The 18,938-nt window shown below is 37.8% G+C and overlaps 1 protein-coding gene across 2 annotated transcripts; it reads left to right on the forward strand.

Annotated features, from left to right (window-relative positions):
• The first annotated feature begins 252 nt into the window (after positions 1-252).
• On the forward strand, positions 253-12,894 carry YIPF5 (Yip1 domain family member 5). Of its 2 annotated transcripts, XM_070414697.1 has the most exons (6): positions 253-356; positions 909-1,028; positions 7,034-7,206; positions 8,046-8,191; positions 10,197-10,378; positions 11,912-12,894. In XM_070414697.1, the coding sequence occupies exons 2-6, from the start codon at positions 919-921 to the stop codon at positions 12,072-12,074; spliced, it is 774 nt and encodes a 257-aa protein (XP_070270798.1). In that variant the 5' UTR covers positions 253-356; positions 909-918; the 3' UTR covers positions 12,075-12,894. The 2 variants fall into 2 exon arrangements, with proteins under 2 accessions (XP_070270798.1, XP_070270800.1); XM_070414699.1 differs by lacking the exon at positions 253-356 and having other exon boundaries at positions 947-1,028; positions 7,084-7,206.
• Positions 12,895-18,938: the final 6,044 nt, after the last annotated feature.

Genomic DNA, 18,938 nt, shown 5'->3' on the forward strand with positions numbered 1-18,938 from the left:
TCGCATTTCTACAGTTGCACCGGGGCAAACGCAACCTCTCCGAACTCTCCTCCCCGCAAATAGCGATCAACAGTTGCTGCGCCTGCGCTTTTCCGCCTCTACCGTTAACCAGGCTGCCGGAAGTATTTCCCCTCTTCTCATTGGTCCATATTGCGCATGCACGTATCAGGTTCCCCGCCCACTGGTGTCCAACCAATGAGAGCGAAATCGGCCAACACGGCTGCGCGAGCGGGGCGTGCCCCGGAAGCAGTTCTTTGGCCTGTGACACGTAGCAACGGGTGCCTCTTCAGGGTCCCAAGCGGAGTTCGGGCGATTATCTGGCGCCGCGGGAGCTTCTGCCGCCGCCTTGGCGTTTGGTGAGTGTCCCAGGCCCGTGGCACTGCTCGGCTTCTCCCCACCCCTGTGCGGCGTGGCTTGTGGCCGCCTTTCGGCACCGTCGGGTCCTTTCCTCAAACCCTCGCTCCCTTGCAAGTCCTGGCTGTGACGCGGCCTCTGCACCAAAGGCGCGTCCTCCCAGGAGTCTGCACTTTCCTGGCAGTCCCCGGCCTTATGTTGCGAGGAGGCAGCCGCATTGTCCGTTGTAAATCCAGCCTCGAGATGAAAAGGGGTCCTTGTTGTTATTTTCCACCCAGCGGAGCCACTCCTCCCGCGACCCCGCCCCTAACCCAGGGTTTATCAGGTCCTTGAAGTGGACGTACCTTCCCTGGCCTGGACTTAAGAGACTAGACGTTTCCTTAGCCACCCTCGTACCCCCGCCCCGCTCCATCCCACCCTCCAAATGCTGCTTCGCAACATTTCAGAAGAACTATTTGCTGCCTTTTGGGGCCGTTTGCTTGAGCAAAGTGTCAGGAACGAATTCGGTAGGATCTTGAGCATAAGCAGCCTTTCCCATTTCTCTCCTATTGCAGATCGTTTGCAATGTCAGGCTTTGATAACTTAAACACGGATTTCTACCAGACAAGTTACAGCATCGACGACCAGTCACAGCAGTCCTATGATTATGGAGGAAGTGGAGGACCCTATAACAAGTAACTTCTCAAGTTTGGCCATTCGTTTACTCCAGGTTTCAGTGAAAGCATATGCCCAGAATGTTTGGTTCTGCCTGAAACTGAATGTATGAACCTGTCTCTGCTGACCAGGAATCTGATTTTTCATAATCTTCCTTCCTTGGGAGAGAACTGTGACACTAGTTTGGGTTTGAAGGGTTTGCCCCATTCAGAGTCTGGTATCTTGTGCAAAATCTTCAGGTGCGATGTAGGTGGACAAGTAGATTGTTGAAGGGCTTTCTCTATTCACAGTATTGCTACGTCATTTAAGATATGGATAGGCATTCAGGTACTTAGAAGATAGGCTATTTAGCCTACGGGAACACTTAAAAATTAAAATCTTTTGATGGCTTTTTAAATAATTAAAATACTCCAACTTTCAGACTTTATCAACATTAACTGAAGTGCTAGTGACACTATTTAACAGGGTAAGCTTCCCATTATGAATCATCAGGTGATTTTCATTTAGCAATTGATAGTCATCTTTGTTATTACTTATACTAAAAGTTTGTCACACAAGTTGCCAGTTGCATTTTGAAGAGCCTTTTATCCCTGAACTGTTAAAGAATGATTTTTTTTAATAATTCCTGGTATTTGTGGCAAAAATAACTGAAGGTTTTCTATCCATCTTCTCTAGGACATCATATCCTTAATTTCTTAGGACCTTAAGGATAATCTTACCAGACTTCTAACCAGTGAAGGAATTTCCTGTATCAGGAAATTTTCCAAGATGATCTAGGATTCCTTTGAGAATCTAATAAAAACTATGGGCCTTTTTCTGAGAAATATGTGCATGCACTGGCATATCCACATACCTGTGCATATGACTTCAGACAGTTTATGTGTTATCTGATGTTCATCTGCGAGCCATGAATTAAAAACCTCATGAAGACTAGCCCAGGATGAGAGCAAGGGAAGATGGTGTATCCAGTCTGAGAGAAACATGTAGTACTAGAATGTGTTTGTTTGAATTAATAAATCTGAATGGAAGTGCCCAAAATATTAAATAAACCAAGAAAGAAACAAATGCGGCTTCATAGTCTGGCCTGTTATGGGTAGGTTATACTTTTTGCAACCTGTAGACCTCTTGAATCTACTTATTTTGATATAGTCTAAGGCCCCCCCCCCACACACACACAAAACAAAAAACTTTATATAGTGAACCCATAATGGGAGTGAGCATGTAAAGAATTCTCTCTGTGAGTCACTTTTGTTTCTGTTAAATTCTCAAATTACATATCATTGAGGATATATCTTTTTTAAAATATATTTTATTGATTTTTTACAGAGAGGAAGGGAGAGGAATAGAGAGTTAGAAACATCGATGAGAGAGAAACATTGATCAGCTGCCTCCTGCACACCCTCTACTGGGGATGTGCCTGCATCCAAGGTACATGCCCTTGACCGGAATTGAACCCCGGACCCTTCAGTCCGCAGGCCGACGATCTATCCACTGAGCCAAACCGGTTAGGGCTGAGGATATATCTTTTTTGTTCAGTCAGTTGGACAGAATTAGAAAAATCCTGTTGTGAAATTTTTATTCATTTATTTACCTAAATATATATTTTTTGCACTTGTTCTATGTATGAGAGGGCAAATGAATGTAAGATTAGCCAGACTGCAGCAATAGAACTTTGGAAAACCTGCTCTGTATGCAAGCCTGTTTTTAACCAAATTATATGTATTGGTGTTTGGACTCAGCAGAATTATGCCATTTAGGTTGCAACCTCCTGGATTTATCTGTCTCTGCCTTTCTTTCCTATCCTGCTCATATTTGCATTACTTTAACCCTTTGAGTGCCAACCAATATCCTGGGAACTATGCTAAAATTGCCAAGGCATTTTTGCTGATTTTACAGCAGTTTAGGAAAAAAAATTATGAATTGCAAGTAAATGAAGTTACATATTCAAAAACTTAAGGAAACCTTTATTACATTTGTTTTCATCTTTGACATATATTGTTTGCTGATTATATCATGAAATACTAGTAGAAAAAAAAATTTGAACAAGCGCTCCCGGCACTTTGGCGAAAGACAGGAGAAGCGTGATCGCGTTCCCTGGCACTCTAGGGGTTAAGGTGTAACTATCATTCCACTTTACCTCTCATTTCAGTTTTTCAGAGCAGTTTTAGATATTCTACTGCTAAATATCCTCACAATTTCATTCCAACCAAATTATGTACCATTGCTCCAGTACTAGTAAAGAAGTTTTGTTCCAGGTGCTTACATAACCATTACTGCCAGTTAATGAATATGAGTTTATAGGTGATGCTTAGGAAAACAAGAATCCTAATGTTTTATTAGTAATAACTGTGTTCCTGAGCTTTATTTAAAAAGAAAAACTGGCCTCTTCTACTTTATGTACCTTTAATTAAATCTATAACCTAATGACATTTTAAATGTCCATCTCAGTTTATCGAATAATACTTTGTTTTGGTAACAAAGATCAGCTCATAACATATCTATTGATGAAAATATAAATTTGAATATCATATTACTTGGATTGTCTTCAACTTTGACTTATTTATTATTATAGTTTTGCATTTTCCCTATGAAGTCAGCTTTAACATTTTGCATAGCTTTTTCTATGGATACTTTATAAATATAATTGATATATTAATTAAAAATAACAAATAAAAACAAAGCTTATTTAATCTTAATCTGTTCAGTTTTATGAATGTCATTTTTGGCCAGGACCCACATTCTAGATAGGCCTCTAAGACATGTAGTAATACCATACATATTTTTTTAAGTATTGAAAGCGCCTAAGTTTTTATCTTTGACTTAACTGGTAATACCTTTATATACTATCTGTGGATTTTCATGAACTTAAGTAGCCAACCCAGTATGTGAAAAGACTTTGTCTTTGCTGTTGATTATGAGTGCTAAACAGGTTTACTTTCTGCTGCTTCTCCTGTTGTAAAAGTGTTGATCCACAAAGATCATGTCTACCATACTATGTTTTAGATTAAAGCTGGCAGGGGCGAGTCAGGAAATTTTCTGACCAGGTTCTACCAGCAAAAGGAAATGATACTTCATGATACTGTCGTTCTCACCTTGGATCTTGAAGAAGGAATGGTGGTGCACCTTTGAAACTGTCATTTGTTTGCAGTATTTCTCTTTCTTACATGATATTTATGGGTTTATATCAGTGTTTTGTAGAATGGACTGCAGTCCCAACAGATTCCTTGAGACCTTTCAGAGAGTTTTTAAGGTCAAAACAGTTTTTATAACAATACTAAGACATATACCTTTTTAGGTGTGTTGACTTTTGCACAGATGTTGCAAAAACAATGCTCAGTAAAACTGCTGGTACCCAAATATGAATTAGGACAAAGGCATCAAACCGTTCTAATAATCATTGTATTCTTCATTGCCACACACTTGTTAGGGAGTGGGGGAACCAACTTTATTTAATGATGCCCTTGATGAAGGAGTAAGAATTATATCCTGACCCTTGAGTACACATATTTTTTAAGTATTTTGTGTGATAAAATGGGAAACAGTCATAAAGCACTTCTATTTCATACTGAAGTACAATGATTATCTCTTGGAAAGGCCCCTATGCAATTTGAGTCTCAAGCTGAATCAGTTGCTTTTCCATGGAAACCATTTTTATTGGAAAGAACAACTGACAGACAAACTGTGGCTATTCGGACTTAAGTATTTTGACAGATATTTTCCAAAAAATGAGTGAAATGAGCCTGTTACTTCAAGGAAAATAATTGACAATATATATGGCCAATGATTAAATTACTGTTTTCAGGCAAAAATGAAGATTTTGTAAAACTTGTATCTATCACATGAATTTGTCAGCTTCCCAGTAATTAACTATTTTTTTCTGATGAGAGCAGTGGTGACATTAACAAATGTGATTTTTATATTTATATTATACTAGAGGCCCGGTGCACCCCTCTGCCTGCCTGGTTGCCCCTAACCACTCGCCTGCCTGTCTGAATTTGTGCACGGGTGGTGTCGGCCGGCCCTCTCTGAAAGGGGCCAATCAGGCTGGCAAGCGGTGGGGGGGGGGGGGGGGGGGGGGTGCGAAGGGCCAGCAAGCCCCACCACCTGGTCGAACGGTCGAACTCCCGGTGGAGGGGACAATTTGCATATTAGCCTTTTATTATATAGGATACAGGGTGGGCAAAAGTAGGTTTACAGTTGTGAGTTTGGGAAATAGTATATTCTTATTTCTAATTATTTATTAATTACTAGAGGCCTGGTGCACGAACGGAAGGGGGTCCCTCAGTCCGGCCTGTACCCTCTCGCAATCTGGGACTGCTGGCTCCTAACTGCTCGCCTGCCTACCTGCCTGATCGCCCCTAACCACTCTGCCTGCCTGCCTGATCGCTCCTAACTGCTTGCCTGCCTGCCTGATTGCTTCTAACCATTCTGCCTGCCTGCCTGATTGCCCCTAACCACTCTGCCTGTCTGCCTGATCACCCCTAACCACTCACCTGCCTGTCTGATTGCCCCTAACCATTCTGCCTGCCTGCCTGATCACCCCTAACCACTCGCCTGCCTGCCTGATTGCCCTAACCCAGTGGTCGGCAAACTGCGGCTCATGAGCCACATGCGGCTCTTTGGCCCCTTGAGTGTGGCTCTTCCACAAAATACCGACTTCTGTGCATGGACCACGAAGTTTCAATAGCACTGTACACGCGCGCCCACACGTGGTATTTTGTGGAAGAGCCACACTCAAGGGACCAAAGAGCCGCATGTGGCTCTCGAGCCACAGTTTGCCGACCACTGCCCTAACCGCCTCTGTCTGCCTGCCTGATCACCCCTAACTGCTCATCTACCTGCCTGATCACCCCTAACCACTCGCTTGCCTGCCTGATTGCCCTAACCGCCTCTGCCTGCCTGTCTGATCACCCCTAACTGCTCACCTACCTGCCTGATCATCCCAACAGCCTCTGCCTCGGGCGCCACCACCGTGGCTTCATCTTGTAGGACATCCAGAAGGTCATTCGGCTGTCTGGTCTAATTAGCAAATTACGCTTTTATTATTATAGATTATATTTTCCATATGAACAACTATAAACCTATATTTGCCACACCATGTATGATTTATATTAAGTGTCAATATTTAAGTCTACCACTTTGCTTTGAATTTTGATATAATATCAAAAGGAATATTCTTGATAATATCAAAGGGTTCTTAAAAATACTCTGTTTTCCAACTGCAAGTCTACAACACTAGATTTTCTTCAGATACTTCAGCTAAAACAATATATCACAACAGATTGAATGTAGAAGCAGTTAAAATAAATTTTAGCTGCCTTCTCTTAAACCAGACAGACATAAATGAGATTGTTAAAAATACAATACAGTGCCACTTTACTCATCCATAGTCTTAGACATAGCTATCTTTATATACAGACAGTCCTGGGGTTACGTAGGACTCGATGTACGTCATTTCATGGTTACATCGCCATCTCCCATTTATTTATAAAAAAAAGTTCCGTCATTTTGACATATGTACATATGTGCTTTATGTTTTCTATTATTTATTTACCACACGTAAAGGTCAGTAATTGTTGTCTTTCTTTTAAAATTTTTTTACTGTTTCACTTCATTACTGCTGTGCATGTGCTCCATGTGAGTGACGTAGGTGCTTATGTGGGTAGGTTCCGTCACATCATAGGAATGGGTCTCCGATGAAACCCGAGGACCTACTGTATAATAAAATAGAAAAGATTTTAAGTTTTCATTTGTGGACTTCCTACTGGTTAGAAGTTAAATGGTTTGTAAAATGCTTAAGTGCTGCGTAAGGGCGTGTTGGCATCATCAGAAACCTTCTCTATAAAACATAGACAATTTATTGTTGGTGATCAGTTTGATCTTAGTAATTATTTCAACCTCCATTTGTAAAAACTGGCGAGGTAGATGTCCTAGGAATCACATAACTAAGATTCTCTAGCTGTCAGAGATATTAGCTGTTAGGAGTGACATAATTTTGGGAAATGTAACTTATTTTGATTTACAGACAGTATGCTGGCTATGACTATTCGCAACAAGGTCGCTATGTCCCTCCAGAAATGATACAGCCACAACAGCCATACACCGGGCAGATTTTCCAGCCAACTCAGACCTTTACTCCGACTACATCTCAGCCATTCTATGGAAACAGCTTTGAGGATGAGCCACCTTTATTGGAAGGTCAGATTGGTTGCAACACTTGATAGTATTTTATACTATTCAGCTGGTTAGTAAAATAAATCTGTTTAGAGAAGTTGTCTTTTCTTTTAAAAGAATAATGTTTTAGAAAAAGGTTTCTGCTAAGTGATCCATTTTGAACAGATTATATATGAAACCTCATTGCGTCAGAAGGGACCAGATTTTTAATTTTTATAAAGTGATAATAAAGTATGTCAGTATATTAGCATTGACTTTTACTTCATATTGATTAAATTCTATCTGTGGAAGATGTTAAAGGAAATGGCATGGTATTGATTACTCTATGTGAAAATAAGCTGGCAGAACTGGTAACATCACTGAAAAGTATGGTGGTTTTCAAATTGTATTCCAAAATCCATAAAGCAGTAGTTCTGGACATTTCTTTGGGGACAGGGGGAATTTGATACCCTTTGAAAATATAATGAAAGCTATGAATACACTTGCCAGAAAAATGAACAAATAAAGACATAGTTTTGTGTACAATTTCATGGGGACTTCAGGTATTCCCGAAGCCCCAGATAAAAGACACCTTGCTATTAAATTTGTCCATATAATTTTTGCTATGCAGTCATAGCTGAGAGTGTCTGTTTCATCATATTCATATCCTTTTCCAGCACAAAACCAGAAATTGGTTATTTGTGGGATAAGCACCTACTCAGTAAGGACTGGTATTGAGGACTTACCAAAATAGTATTATTGGTATTGCTAAATGCTCTTTTAATGCTGGATGTTTCGTTTTGTCTCCTGTTCTAACATAGATTCTGGTAAACTAATGTTATATCACAAATCCTAATTGATTTCCTTATTTTCTTTTCTTTTAGAATTAGGTATCAATTTTGACCATATCTGGCAAAAAACACTAACAGTGTTACATCCATTAAAAGTAGCAGATGGCAGCATCATGAATGAGACTGATTTGGCAGGACCCATGGTTTTTTGCCTTGCCTTTGGAGCCACATTATTACTGGTAAGATTTTAGTTTCAGCTCTCAGTGTGAGATTAAAGAATTCTCTAAATGTTCTACCAAGACTGCTTACACATCAAATCTTTGTTGTGTTCTGAATAGTATTGACTTGCTTGAATTGATACCTATTCATCATATCTCCATGGATAGTAAATATAGCATATAGCATTTCTTGTTCCAGTAAGTGATCCTATTATTAGGGGAAAACAAACAAAAATAAATAAATAAATAATGTGTGGCTTTGTTCCTTCATAAGAATCCCTTCTTACTTTTCAGAGATTGATAAAAAAAAATTTTAGCCTATTGCTCTTTTATTTATTTCCAGACTTTGGATAGTGTTTCCTTGGGATACTGGTGGTTATTTTTCTATATATTATTTTGACTTTTAATGAATGGAAACATTAAAGAATAAGTTTTAGTTCCTATCTCCCACCTCCCTAAGAATGTTAAAACATATTGAAAATGAAAAGTTGTAAAGGTAATTATTAATATTTGTTTTATATTTCAAATGTGTCTGAATTAAGAGATAAATGATGTAATGAATAGAAGATGTAGTTTTTAGTCAGAGCAGCTAGGCATGAACTCAGTACTCCTACTCTGTCCTTGAGCTCTGATAGATAATTCTGTGCTTTCCACCTAATAAGATTGTGAGAACACATTGAAAATTTTAAAACACTGTGCAAGTATGAGGGATTATTATTACTGCATGAACAAATTTACCAATGAATTCAGCTGAGCTCTTTCAAACTTCTACATGTTTAATCAAGTATTTACAAATAAATATTTAGTCTAACAAAAATTTCAAGGATTTTTCCATTTAGCATAATTTATAGAGGCATTCTTGCAATTGAATTTTATATGTCAAAAATCTTAAAAAACTAGTAACTTTTTTTTCTTTTTAAAAAATCTTTATTGTTGAGAGTATTACAGATGTCCCCCTTTTTACCTCCATTTTCCCCCTCCACCCAGTTCCTGCCCCACCCCAGGCCTTCACCACCCTATTGCCTGTGTCCATAGTTAATGCATGTATATATACAAGTTCTTTCTTAAATTGTTTCCTGCCCCTCCCCCAAAACTAGGAACTTTTGAAGGCTTCTTTGAAGACTGATTTTAATGATCATGTGACCTGAATACAATGATACAATGGTTGTTCACATAGCTTGACTAATGGTACTGTAACTGCAATTTACCTAGCTGTTACTGTTTTAATTTTTTGTTTGTTTATTTTTGGTCAAAGGACTTATAAATCAACAATTTAGAAAAAGAAAGAAAATAGTGCCTCTTTTATATTCCTCTTATTCAGTTTACTTTTCTTCTCCCCTTCCTGCAGAACCTTGGCTTCCTGCTTTTACTCTGGCTTTCATCCCCTAGCTCCTCTAACACATATAAAAAGAATGATGGAATTATTTCCACTGTTAAGAAGATTATGGCTGTATCTGCCAATGAGAATAAATTGCTTTGGAGCAGTTTTGTTGGACTTAGTTTTTTTTAAATGATAATAGCTTTCCATTTGTCTCTGTAGTCTTTGCTTAAAATCAGCCAGATGTCTTTTTAGAAATGTACTACTTCAGGTTACTATACCATAATTTTGTATCTATTTGTTGAATTCTATGCCAAGCTCAAATACTAACTGGAAAATGAAAAATCAAATATTGGGAGGTGGATAGTTTAAACTTCTTGTGTGTGTGTGTGTGTTTTAATTTGCTTGTTTTTTAGAAGGAGGGGAAGAGAGAAAGAGAAAGATCAATGTCAGAGAGAAACATTAATCAGTTGCCTCCCATACTCACCCTGACCAGAGACCAACCCCACAAACTGGGCACGTGCCCAGACCAGGAGTCAGATGTGAAAGCCAATCTGTTCTGTATTTTACTTCTCTTTATAAAGAGTTAGATACCTCTTTAGATTTTGATGCTCATAAATTATGAAATGAGGCCAAAAAGTTATTTTATTTATTTATTTATTTACTTATTTATTGCCCTTTGACCTGTAATCTTTTCTTTATCCTTAGGCTGGCAAAATCCAGTTTGGCTATGTATATGGGATCAGTGCAATTGGATGTCTAGGAATGTTTTGTTTATTAAACTTAATGAGTATGACGGGTGTTTCATTTGGCTGTGTGGCAAGTGTCCTTGGATATTGTCTTCTTCCCATGATCCTACTTTCCAGCTTTGCAGTGATATTTTCTTTGCAGTAAGTATGATCTTTATTTTGGGTATTGATTTACCAATTCTGTGTAATAGGATTTACCTCACTCTCAGTTTGAGATAAATCATTGACTCTGACTGAGGTCTGCTACATGCTTTTTTCATTGATGAGGAAACTGAGAATACATTTTAAAACATTTTATACCATCTCTGCTTTGACCTGTGATAAAGAATTTAACTAGTTTTGTGTTCACTTACCAGTGTCTGTAAATAATTAAACAGTGGTGATTGTGGAAGTAAATATTAAATTTAGCATGGGAAAGGTTAATTTGTTAAAAATTATATTTACTTTCTCTCTGATATCTTTAGACTATGTCTGATTTTTTTGAAGATGTTGAGCATGTGCTAAGTGAGTGAATAATAAACATATACTCTCTTTTTGGCAGTGTTTTAATTGAAAATGAAACATTTTTTTTAGCACAAGGCTATTATTAGCCTACTAGAGGCCCTGTGCACAAATTCGTGCATGGGTGGTGTCCCTCAGCCTGGCCAACGATTGGGGCCATTGCCCAGTCCAGATCGGGTGGCTGGCCAGGGGGAGGTACCAAGGGAAGTTGGCCAGCTGCAGGAGGTTGGCTGTGGGAGTGCACTGACCACCAGGGGGCAGCTCCTGCATTGAGCATCTGCCCCCTGGTTGTCAGCGCACATCATAGCTACTGGCTGGTCATCCGGTCATAAAGGTTGCTTAGGCCTTCATATATATAGATCATATTCTCGGATGTACTTGTAAGCAGCTTTAAATGTGTGTAATTTTTAGATAATAATTTAGGAAAGGTTAAAAAGTAAGGTGTAAAAGTTCCTTCTCATGGCCAGTGGACAGGTAATCTCAACAGTTCAAGCTCCTCTTTGTGGCCAGTGTTGGACAGGACTAGTGAGCAAGCTTTGTTTCACTTAGTAAGTTACAATGGAGCTTTAAGAGAAGAGCATCTGTCAACTAGTTGATACCAGAGATTTGGCAAGATGATGGCTTTACAGTATTCCTCCTTTGGATAAAAACACTTCAGGTTTTCGGTATAGACATTGCTTCATTCTTCTCACTTGTTAAGACTGATATATTTATACTTGAATTCTACAGAAGATATTTTCTACTTAAAACAGTGTTTTCCAACTAGGGATGACTTTGCTTCCAGGGGACATTTGGCAATACATGGAGACAGTTTTGGTCACAACTGTTGGGGACAAGGGATGCTACTAAACAGTCTCACAATGCACAGAACAGTCCCTACAACAAAAGTATATCTAGCCCAATGTCAGTAGTGCCAAGATTGAGAAACCTTGTGCTAAAAGGAGCAAAATGTATTAATAAATGAACTGTTTATCACATACTTAATTTATCCTCCTTGAATTCACTGCAAAGTACATTTGAACATTGCGGGTGGGGGTGGGGGGGAATCTTGATTATTTCTACAGATGTCTACATGTGGATTTAAAATGCTTTTTTAAAGACTTGCTTACATAACTAATCTCGTCTACTGTCTTTTTTTGCCCTCTCCTTGTTTTTTTTTCTTGTTGGTTACAGAGGAATGGTAGGAGTCATTCTCACTGCTGGAATTATTGGATGGTGTAGTTTTTCTGCTTCCAAAATTTTTATTTCTGCATTAGCCATGGAAGGACAGCAACTTCTAGTAGCATATCCTTGTGCTTTGTTATACGGAGTCTTTGCCCTAATTTCTGTTTTTTGAACTGAATTTATCTGGAATGTGGACATCATTGGGCCAAATACACAAAAAGGACTTCGAACTCTTAAACCGGACCAGCAAACTGCTACAGTGCAACTCTCACGCAGGTCTAACATTTAACTATTGAAGCAATGGATATAAACATGGATCTTTTGTTCATTTTTATAGAACTTTGGAATACTAGACTGGATTTACCTGCAGAGTGATTAGCTTTAAGTGTTTGTGCTTATACAAATAAGAAGTGCTATTTCTTCCCTGTTCCTGCAGCCTTTGAAAAACAACTTTTTTCCTTAAATTATATTATGGTGTTTTTGATAGAATTTTTATCAACTGTGGGAAACTAACCACAGAGCTGATAATCTTTTTTAGAAACAACCCAGTCATAGTAAAGAAGATACAAGACTTACTGCGAAATATTTTTCCAAATAATTAGGAAAGAAAAATCACCTGTATTCTCAAGTTGGATGCACTTCAAGCAAAAAAACTAATCGCAACATAGAGTCATGGGTTTGCACTTCAAAAATTTGACATTCCTTTCCGTTATCTCATGGAAGTTTTGCTAAAATTCAACGATATGGAAGTTCAGAGTCTGCCTTATTGTAGACGTGCGATGTAACCACCTGTTTAGATATTAGCATTAACTAGACCATAGTGACGTAGACTGGCCACATTAATGCTTATAGTTGGATCTCCATGTTTCCCAGGAAAAAGAAAATCGCTTACCTTTTTTGAAAAAAATATTTAAAATGTCACAGTTTCAGTATTGCAGTTATCAATGTAAAGTGCATTTGATGCTTATTAAAATTTTCCCAATGAATTTTAACTGTTGTCAAGTTTACTTTTACTAAACTATTATTCTCAGCATCTCATTTTTTTTAGGTAGGGTCTGATTTTCATGTATAGTCCCAATTTATCCTAAGCTTTAAGAATAGAAGTCATCTAGTACATGATCAGAAAGAAAAGATTTAATGAAAAGCAATTTACTTGGAGTTACAACATTATTTCTTTGTATTAAACTTAAACATGGTTAATACTGTCATGTTCTCTTGCAAGATAATCTCTAAGAAACACTAAATCTTGCATATTGATCATAGGCTTTTTCTGAAGAAATGGCCTCAGTAGTTCAGTTATTGTTATGAGAAAGGTGCTAGATGGAGAGGAAAATGTTTCTTTTTTAAAAAGATTTTCAGACTAAATAAAAAGGAATTCTAAGCGGACATAGTCATGGTTCTTTTTAAGGCTGGCTTTCAATAATAAAAGGTGGTTAAGATAATAAAACATTTCTTAAAGAAGATAATGATTTTTTTTATCTCTGGAGTCATATAAATATGTTTCCTTCATTAACTTAATGACCTTAAGAAATATACTCAGTAATAATTGGTTTATGGCTGGGTTTTTAAATTTACAAATTTGTTTCAGAATAAATTTTTTTTAATTGATTTTTTTTTTTAGAGACAGGAAGGGTGGGAGGAGAGAGAAATATTGATCAGTTGCCTCCCACCAGGAATCAAACCCACAATCTTTTGGTGTACAGTACAATACTCCCAACGGACTGAGCAACACCAGCCAAGGCTAGAATAATATTTTCTACTAGATAGATAGGTCTGGCCTGTGGGGACCACTGGACCTTCGCGCTGCCGTAGCCCAGCCTTACCCACCAGCCCGTTGGGCTCCAGCCCACTGTCCCGTCGATCCCGCACAGCACAAAGTAGTGCACAAAGCGCCAGGTGGCTAGGGAGGAGCCCAAGCCCAGGCCGGGTGCTGTGCTGCTCCTGCTCATCCTGGCCCTGCTGCACCTGACACCACTGCTCGGTAGGCTTCACTGCAGCTCCACTGCGGTCTCCCCATGCCCGTCCTAGGGCGATACTGGTGAAGAAGCTACGGGTTTGTGCCCAGTCAGTCCAGATGCCAGTCCTGATCCTGGTCCAGATGGGGAGGGCTGCACAGGGGGAGGCTCTTGCTGCTGTAACTGTGCTTGCCAGCCATGAGTCCAGCTCTGGTGCCTGTTGGTCAGCTGAGCGGTGCTCCCACTGTGGGAGAATGCTGACGACCAGGGGGCAGCTCCTGCATTGAGCATTCCCCCTGGTGGTCAGTGTGCATCATAGCTACTGGTTGACCGGTCGCTTAGGCTTTTATATATATAGATTGTAATTCTAGCATGGTATCTTTTTTGCCTTTTTCAGTTATGAGTTTTATAAATATAATTCTTATTAAGGCAAATGTAATGACCACCTTATGTTAATACTACATAGTTCTTCCTAATGAACAGGGTAGATGATGCTTTGGAAATTAAATTCTCTCACTGTTGTTAGACTTAAGACCACAAGTCTTCAGTCAGATTCCCAAATAGATCAAGTTGTGTTTTCTCTTTTTGTCTGTTGGTTGTTGTGTGTGTTTTGCCTCTCTGACCTCCTAACAAAGTAATTTTTTGTTTAAATCAATGTTGTAGAGTTTTTTGTTTTTGGTTGTCTTTTATTTGACTCCGAAATGATTAAGTGCAAAACTGTTTTATATTTAACTTGTTATTCTATCAAAACAGCTATAAAGTAGAGTTGCATTTAATACAAGAGTGTAGTTCTAGAGTTTGCTAGGTTAAATGAACTGTCATGTATAGCCAAAATTTCCCTATAAAGTTATCTTAAATAAAAAATACAGTATATGTAGTCATATTTACACATACTCTAAAAACTGATATACTATCTCTAAAAAAGTTTATTATATATGGTAACTTTTTTGCTAGCATTGGAATAGATTTCTGTTTTTCCAGTTAATACCAGGTAGCACACCTGGCTTGCTTTTAGGACCTATTTTATGCAAAAACAGACATGGACCTTTTAATACTAGAGACACTCTCAGATAGCTAACAGCTCACCCAATGATTGTCACTGAGTAACTGAAACTATTTGTTACTTATTGCAGGCTTATATGTATGCCAGCTCATGTAGTTGATTTTTCATATGGTGTAAATGTAATGTTACCAATGGGTGTTTTCAAGATCTGTCTGTATAGTAGGCTTGTAGGAATAGGCATTCTTCAGGTATAGTTGTAAAGATAATGCAAAATTCTATAAAACCTAAATTTCTAACTATTCTGATATTAGCCATTTAATCAGAATTTTTTTAAAAAAATGTAACTTATGACATGATTTTTTAGTAGATTTTAAGTACTGTGTACTTAACATTCTGCAAGTATGTATTTTGAATCTTAATAGTTGTTGCTCAACTCAAATGTATTCCAAAGCTAAGTAAGAATAGTTGTTTCGAAAGTAAAAATTATGTAATTATGTTTGTAGTACTCATTACCTACAAAAACAAAGCCTTTTGCCTTGACTAGTGTAACTAAATGATTAAGAGTGTCGACCCACACACTGGAAGGTCTTGAGTTCGATTCCTGATCAGGGATGCTGCCTTGGTTGAAGGTTTGATCCTTGGCCCAGTCAGGGCACATGCAGGAGGCAACCAATCGATGTCTGTCTGACTCTCTCTTTCTCTGACTCTCTCTCCCCCTCCTCCCTTTCCCCCCTCCTTTCCTCTCTTCCATTCTCTAAGAATCATGGAAAAAAGATCCTTAGGTGAGGATTAACAAAAACGATTTTTTTAAGGAGTCCTTTCTTTCTGAAATTAGATACTTTTCCCCCATATAAATGGAAGAATTTAGAATTTGAGGCAAAAACAGAACTGTAGAAATTAGGTTACCCAGACCTAATCATGGAGAATTATTGGAAATCAAGACCACATTTGCAATTTTGCCTGTTGCCATATAGAGCAGATCTAATATAATGACGTAGAAAATTTGTGTAGCTTTTCTGTTGGAGAAAAAAATATATATATTTATGACAGTGTTTAGCTTTTCATAAGGTAGGGCCAAAAGTTTTCCAAAAAATCTTGCATGTTTCAAATCACAGCATGAAGAAAACTTACAAAGAATAGCACTGGGTCTTTAAAACACTAGCTACAGCATGCTTCCTATGCAAATTCCAAATTATCTCAATTTTTATATTTTTTAATTTATTTGGAAATGAAAACTTACATTATTCCTAAGCAATTTTTCAGTATTTAGTGATAGGCTTGTTTTACCATGAATTGAAGAATGAAACATTTAGAATCAGGCAAAATATAAACGCTATTTCAAAGATAGTTATAGTAGTTACTGAGTTTCTTTTTAGGGATATTTAGGATTTGAGGAAGGAGTGGCAATAACAAGATAATACAAATTATTGAAAATTTCCTGAATTGTTGCATATGCTTAAATGAATAGATAAGTGATCTACCATTAGCTTGTTAGGCATATAGTATCTATTTTCAAACGACCTAAATAAAGCCTACCCTCACTGCGCTCTCTACAATCTAGGCTGTTATTACTTTTTTTAAAAAATATATTTTATTGATTTTTTAGAGAGGAAGGGAGAGAGAGAGAAACATCGATGGGAGAGAAACATCGATCAGCTGCCTCCTGCACATCTCCTACTGGGGATGTGCCCGCAACCCAGGTACATGCCCTTGACCAGAATCGAACCTGGGACCTTTCAGTCTGCAGGCCAACGCTCTATCCACTGAGCCAAACCGGTTTTGGCATAGGCTGTTATTACTTTAGATCATCAATGAAGAAATAATTGATTTTGAATTAACTCTATTGCCACCATCCAAATTATTGAAGTTTGAATTTTGGTACATTACTATTACTTGAATTTCAGTAAGTTACTTTGTTCAGTAATAATTAAATACCCATTTAATAACTGGGCAATAGGTAAAATGAAACATTAAATATTAAATTATTGATATCTAGGGATTGTCAGAGTACTTAGTCAAAAGTGTTTTATATTATTAATGAATGTGTATCTCAATGGTGACCATAAAATGTGAAGAATAAATCTGGTAGTATGCAGTTCTGATCTTTGCATCACAGATGAGAATATTTCTTCCACCCTTATGCACAAAGTTCCTACTTTAGTTAATGAAGAACATTATCTGCTGATGGAGCACAATGTCCTGTGTTTGTGCAAATAAATTAAAATGATGACATACTCAAATGAGGCCTAATTAAACACAGAGCTGTTCTCCCAATTTAAAAGCACAAATACTTTCTTGAGCACATTAGGTTCTAAAAATCGGATATTACATTTTTTGTGAGCTTAACTAATTAGGCTTAACTTGCATTATAAATTTGGTTTATTTCTGAAACTACCACTAAATCTGCTGATAGCTTGCAGGGTGATTAATTATGCATTAAGATGTTTTAAATAGCTTTTCAACACTTGTACAAAAATAATATTTAAAATGAAACAAATGAAATACTCAAGAGGCTTAAGATGCTTCTAAAATTATACCTATTTGGCTTAAATCTGATTCTCCTAAAAGTTGAGAAAGCAATATGGTTATTTCATTTTTTCCCCAGGAAAATACAGTTTGAATGATTTTTATAAAATTCAGTGACACATTTGCTTACAGGTTTTGGCTTTGTGATCTTTGATAATATTGTAGGACTTAGTATTTTCTTGAGACAATCAATGGTTTAAAAGCCCTCTGGTTTTTTATGTTTTAATTTTCAAAATGGGAATGTATTTTTCTGATTACACACCATCATTATGATAAAAAAAACAATACCTCTAAATGGCAATAGAAAGGAATGGATTATTGTCTCAATATGGATGACCCTCAAAAATATTATGCTAATTTTTTTTTAAAAAGCCGGGTATGAAAGATCACATATGGTTCAATTTATAAGAATAACCAGGTGCTCTGTCTGGTTTGGCTCAGTGGATAGAATGTTGGCCTGTGGACTGAAGGGTCCCAGGTTCGATTCTGGTCAAGAGCACATGCCTGAGTTGCAGGCTCAATCCCCACTAGGGGGGCATGCAGGAGGCAGCTAATCAATGATTCTCTCTCATCATTGATGTTTCCATCTCTCTCTCTCTCTCTCTCTCTCCCTTCTTCTCTAAAATCAATAAAAATATATTTAAAAAAAAAAAAGAATCACCAGAAAAGGCAAATCTATAGAGACAACAAATTAGTAGTTGGTTTGAGGTGGAAATGACTACACAAGAGCTGAGGGGAACTTCCTTTGAGTGATGATGGTTACATAACTAAAATCATTAAAGTGTACACTTAAGCCCAGCTGGTATGCTTAGTAGTTGAGAGTTGACCCATGAACCCAGGAGGTCAAGGTTTTATTCCCAGTCAGGGCATATGCCCAGGTTGTTAGCTCCATCCCCATTAGGGCGTCATGCAGGAGGCAGCCGATTGATTCTCTCTCATCGTCGATGCTTCTATCTCTCCCTTTCTCTCTGAAATCAATAAAAATATATTTGAAAAAAATATTTCCACTTCTAAAAATTTCCCAACTCTCATATACCATGACAACCATGGATTATTTTCTGTCTCTGGATTTGATTACACTGGGCATCTCATATAAATAGAAGCATAGGTTGTACCTTTTGTTTCTGGCTTCTTTCAATTAGCACAATGTTTTCAAAGTCATTTTTGTTTTGTTTCTTTTTTTTCTTTATTGATTAAGGTATTACATATGTGTCCTTATCCCCCACTGCGCCCCCCCCCCCCCACACGCATTCATGCCCTCACCCCCCTGGTGTCTGTGTCTATTGGTTAGACTTATGCATGCATACAAGTCCTTTGGTTGATCTCTCCCCCTTACCTCCACCCTCCTCTACCTTCCCTCTGAGGTTTGACGGTCTGATCGATGCTTCTCTGTCTCTGGATCTGTTTTTGTTATTTTTTAAAACTTAGCAATCTCTTATGGGTATTATTATATATATGGAACATCAAAATTTACTTCATTCTTTTTAGTAGCTGGATATTATATGAGCAGAGTCTAGTTTATTTTGGCAGTCTCTTATCACTGGACAAGTAG

Source organism: Myotis yumanensis, unplaced genomic scaffold (genome assembly GCF_028538775.1).
Source record: "Myotis yumanensis isolate MYYU_CA2020_CCGP unplaced genomic scaffold, mMyoYum1.0.hap1 SCAF_5, whole genome shotgun sequence".
In the NCBI taxonomy this organism is placed as follows: Eukaryota; Metazoa; Chordata; class Mammalia; order Chiroptera; family Vespertilionidae; genus Myotis; species Myotis yumanensis.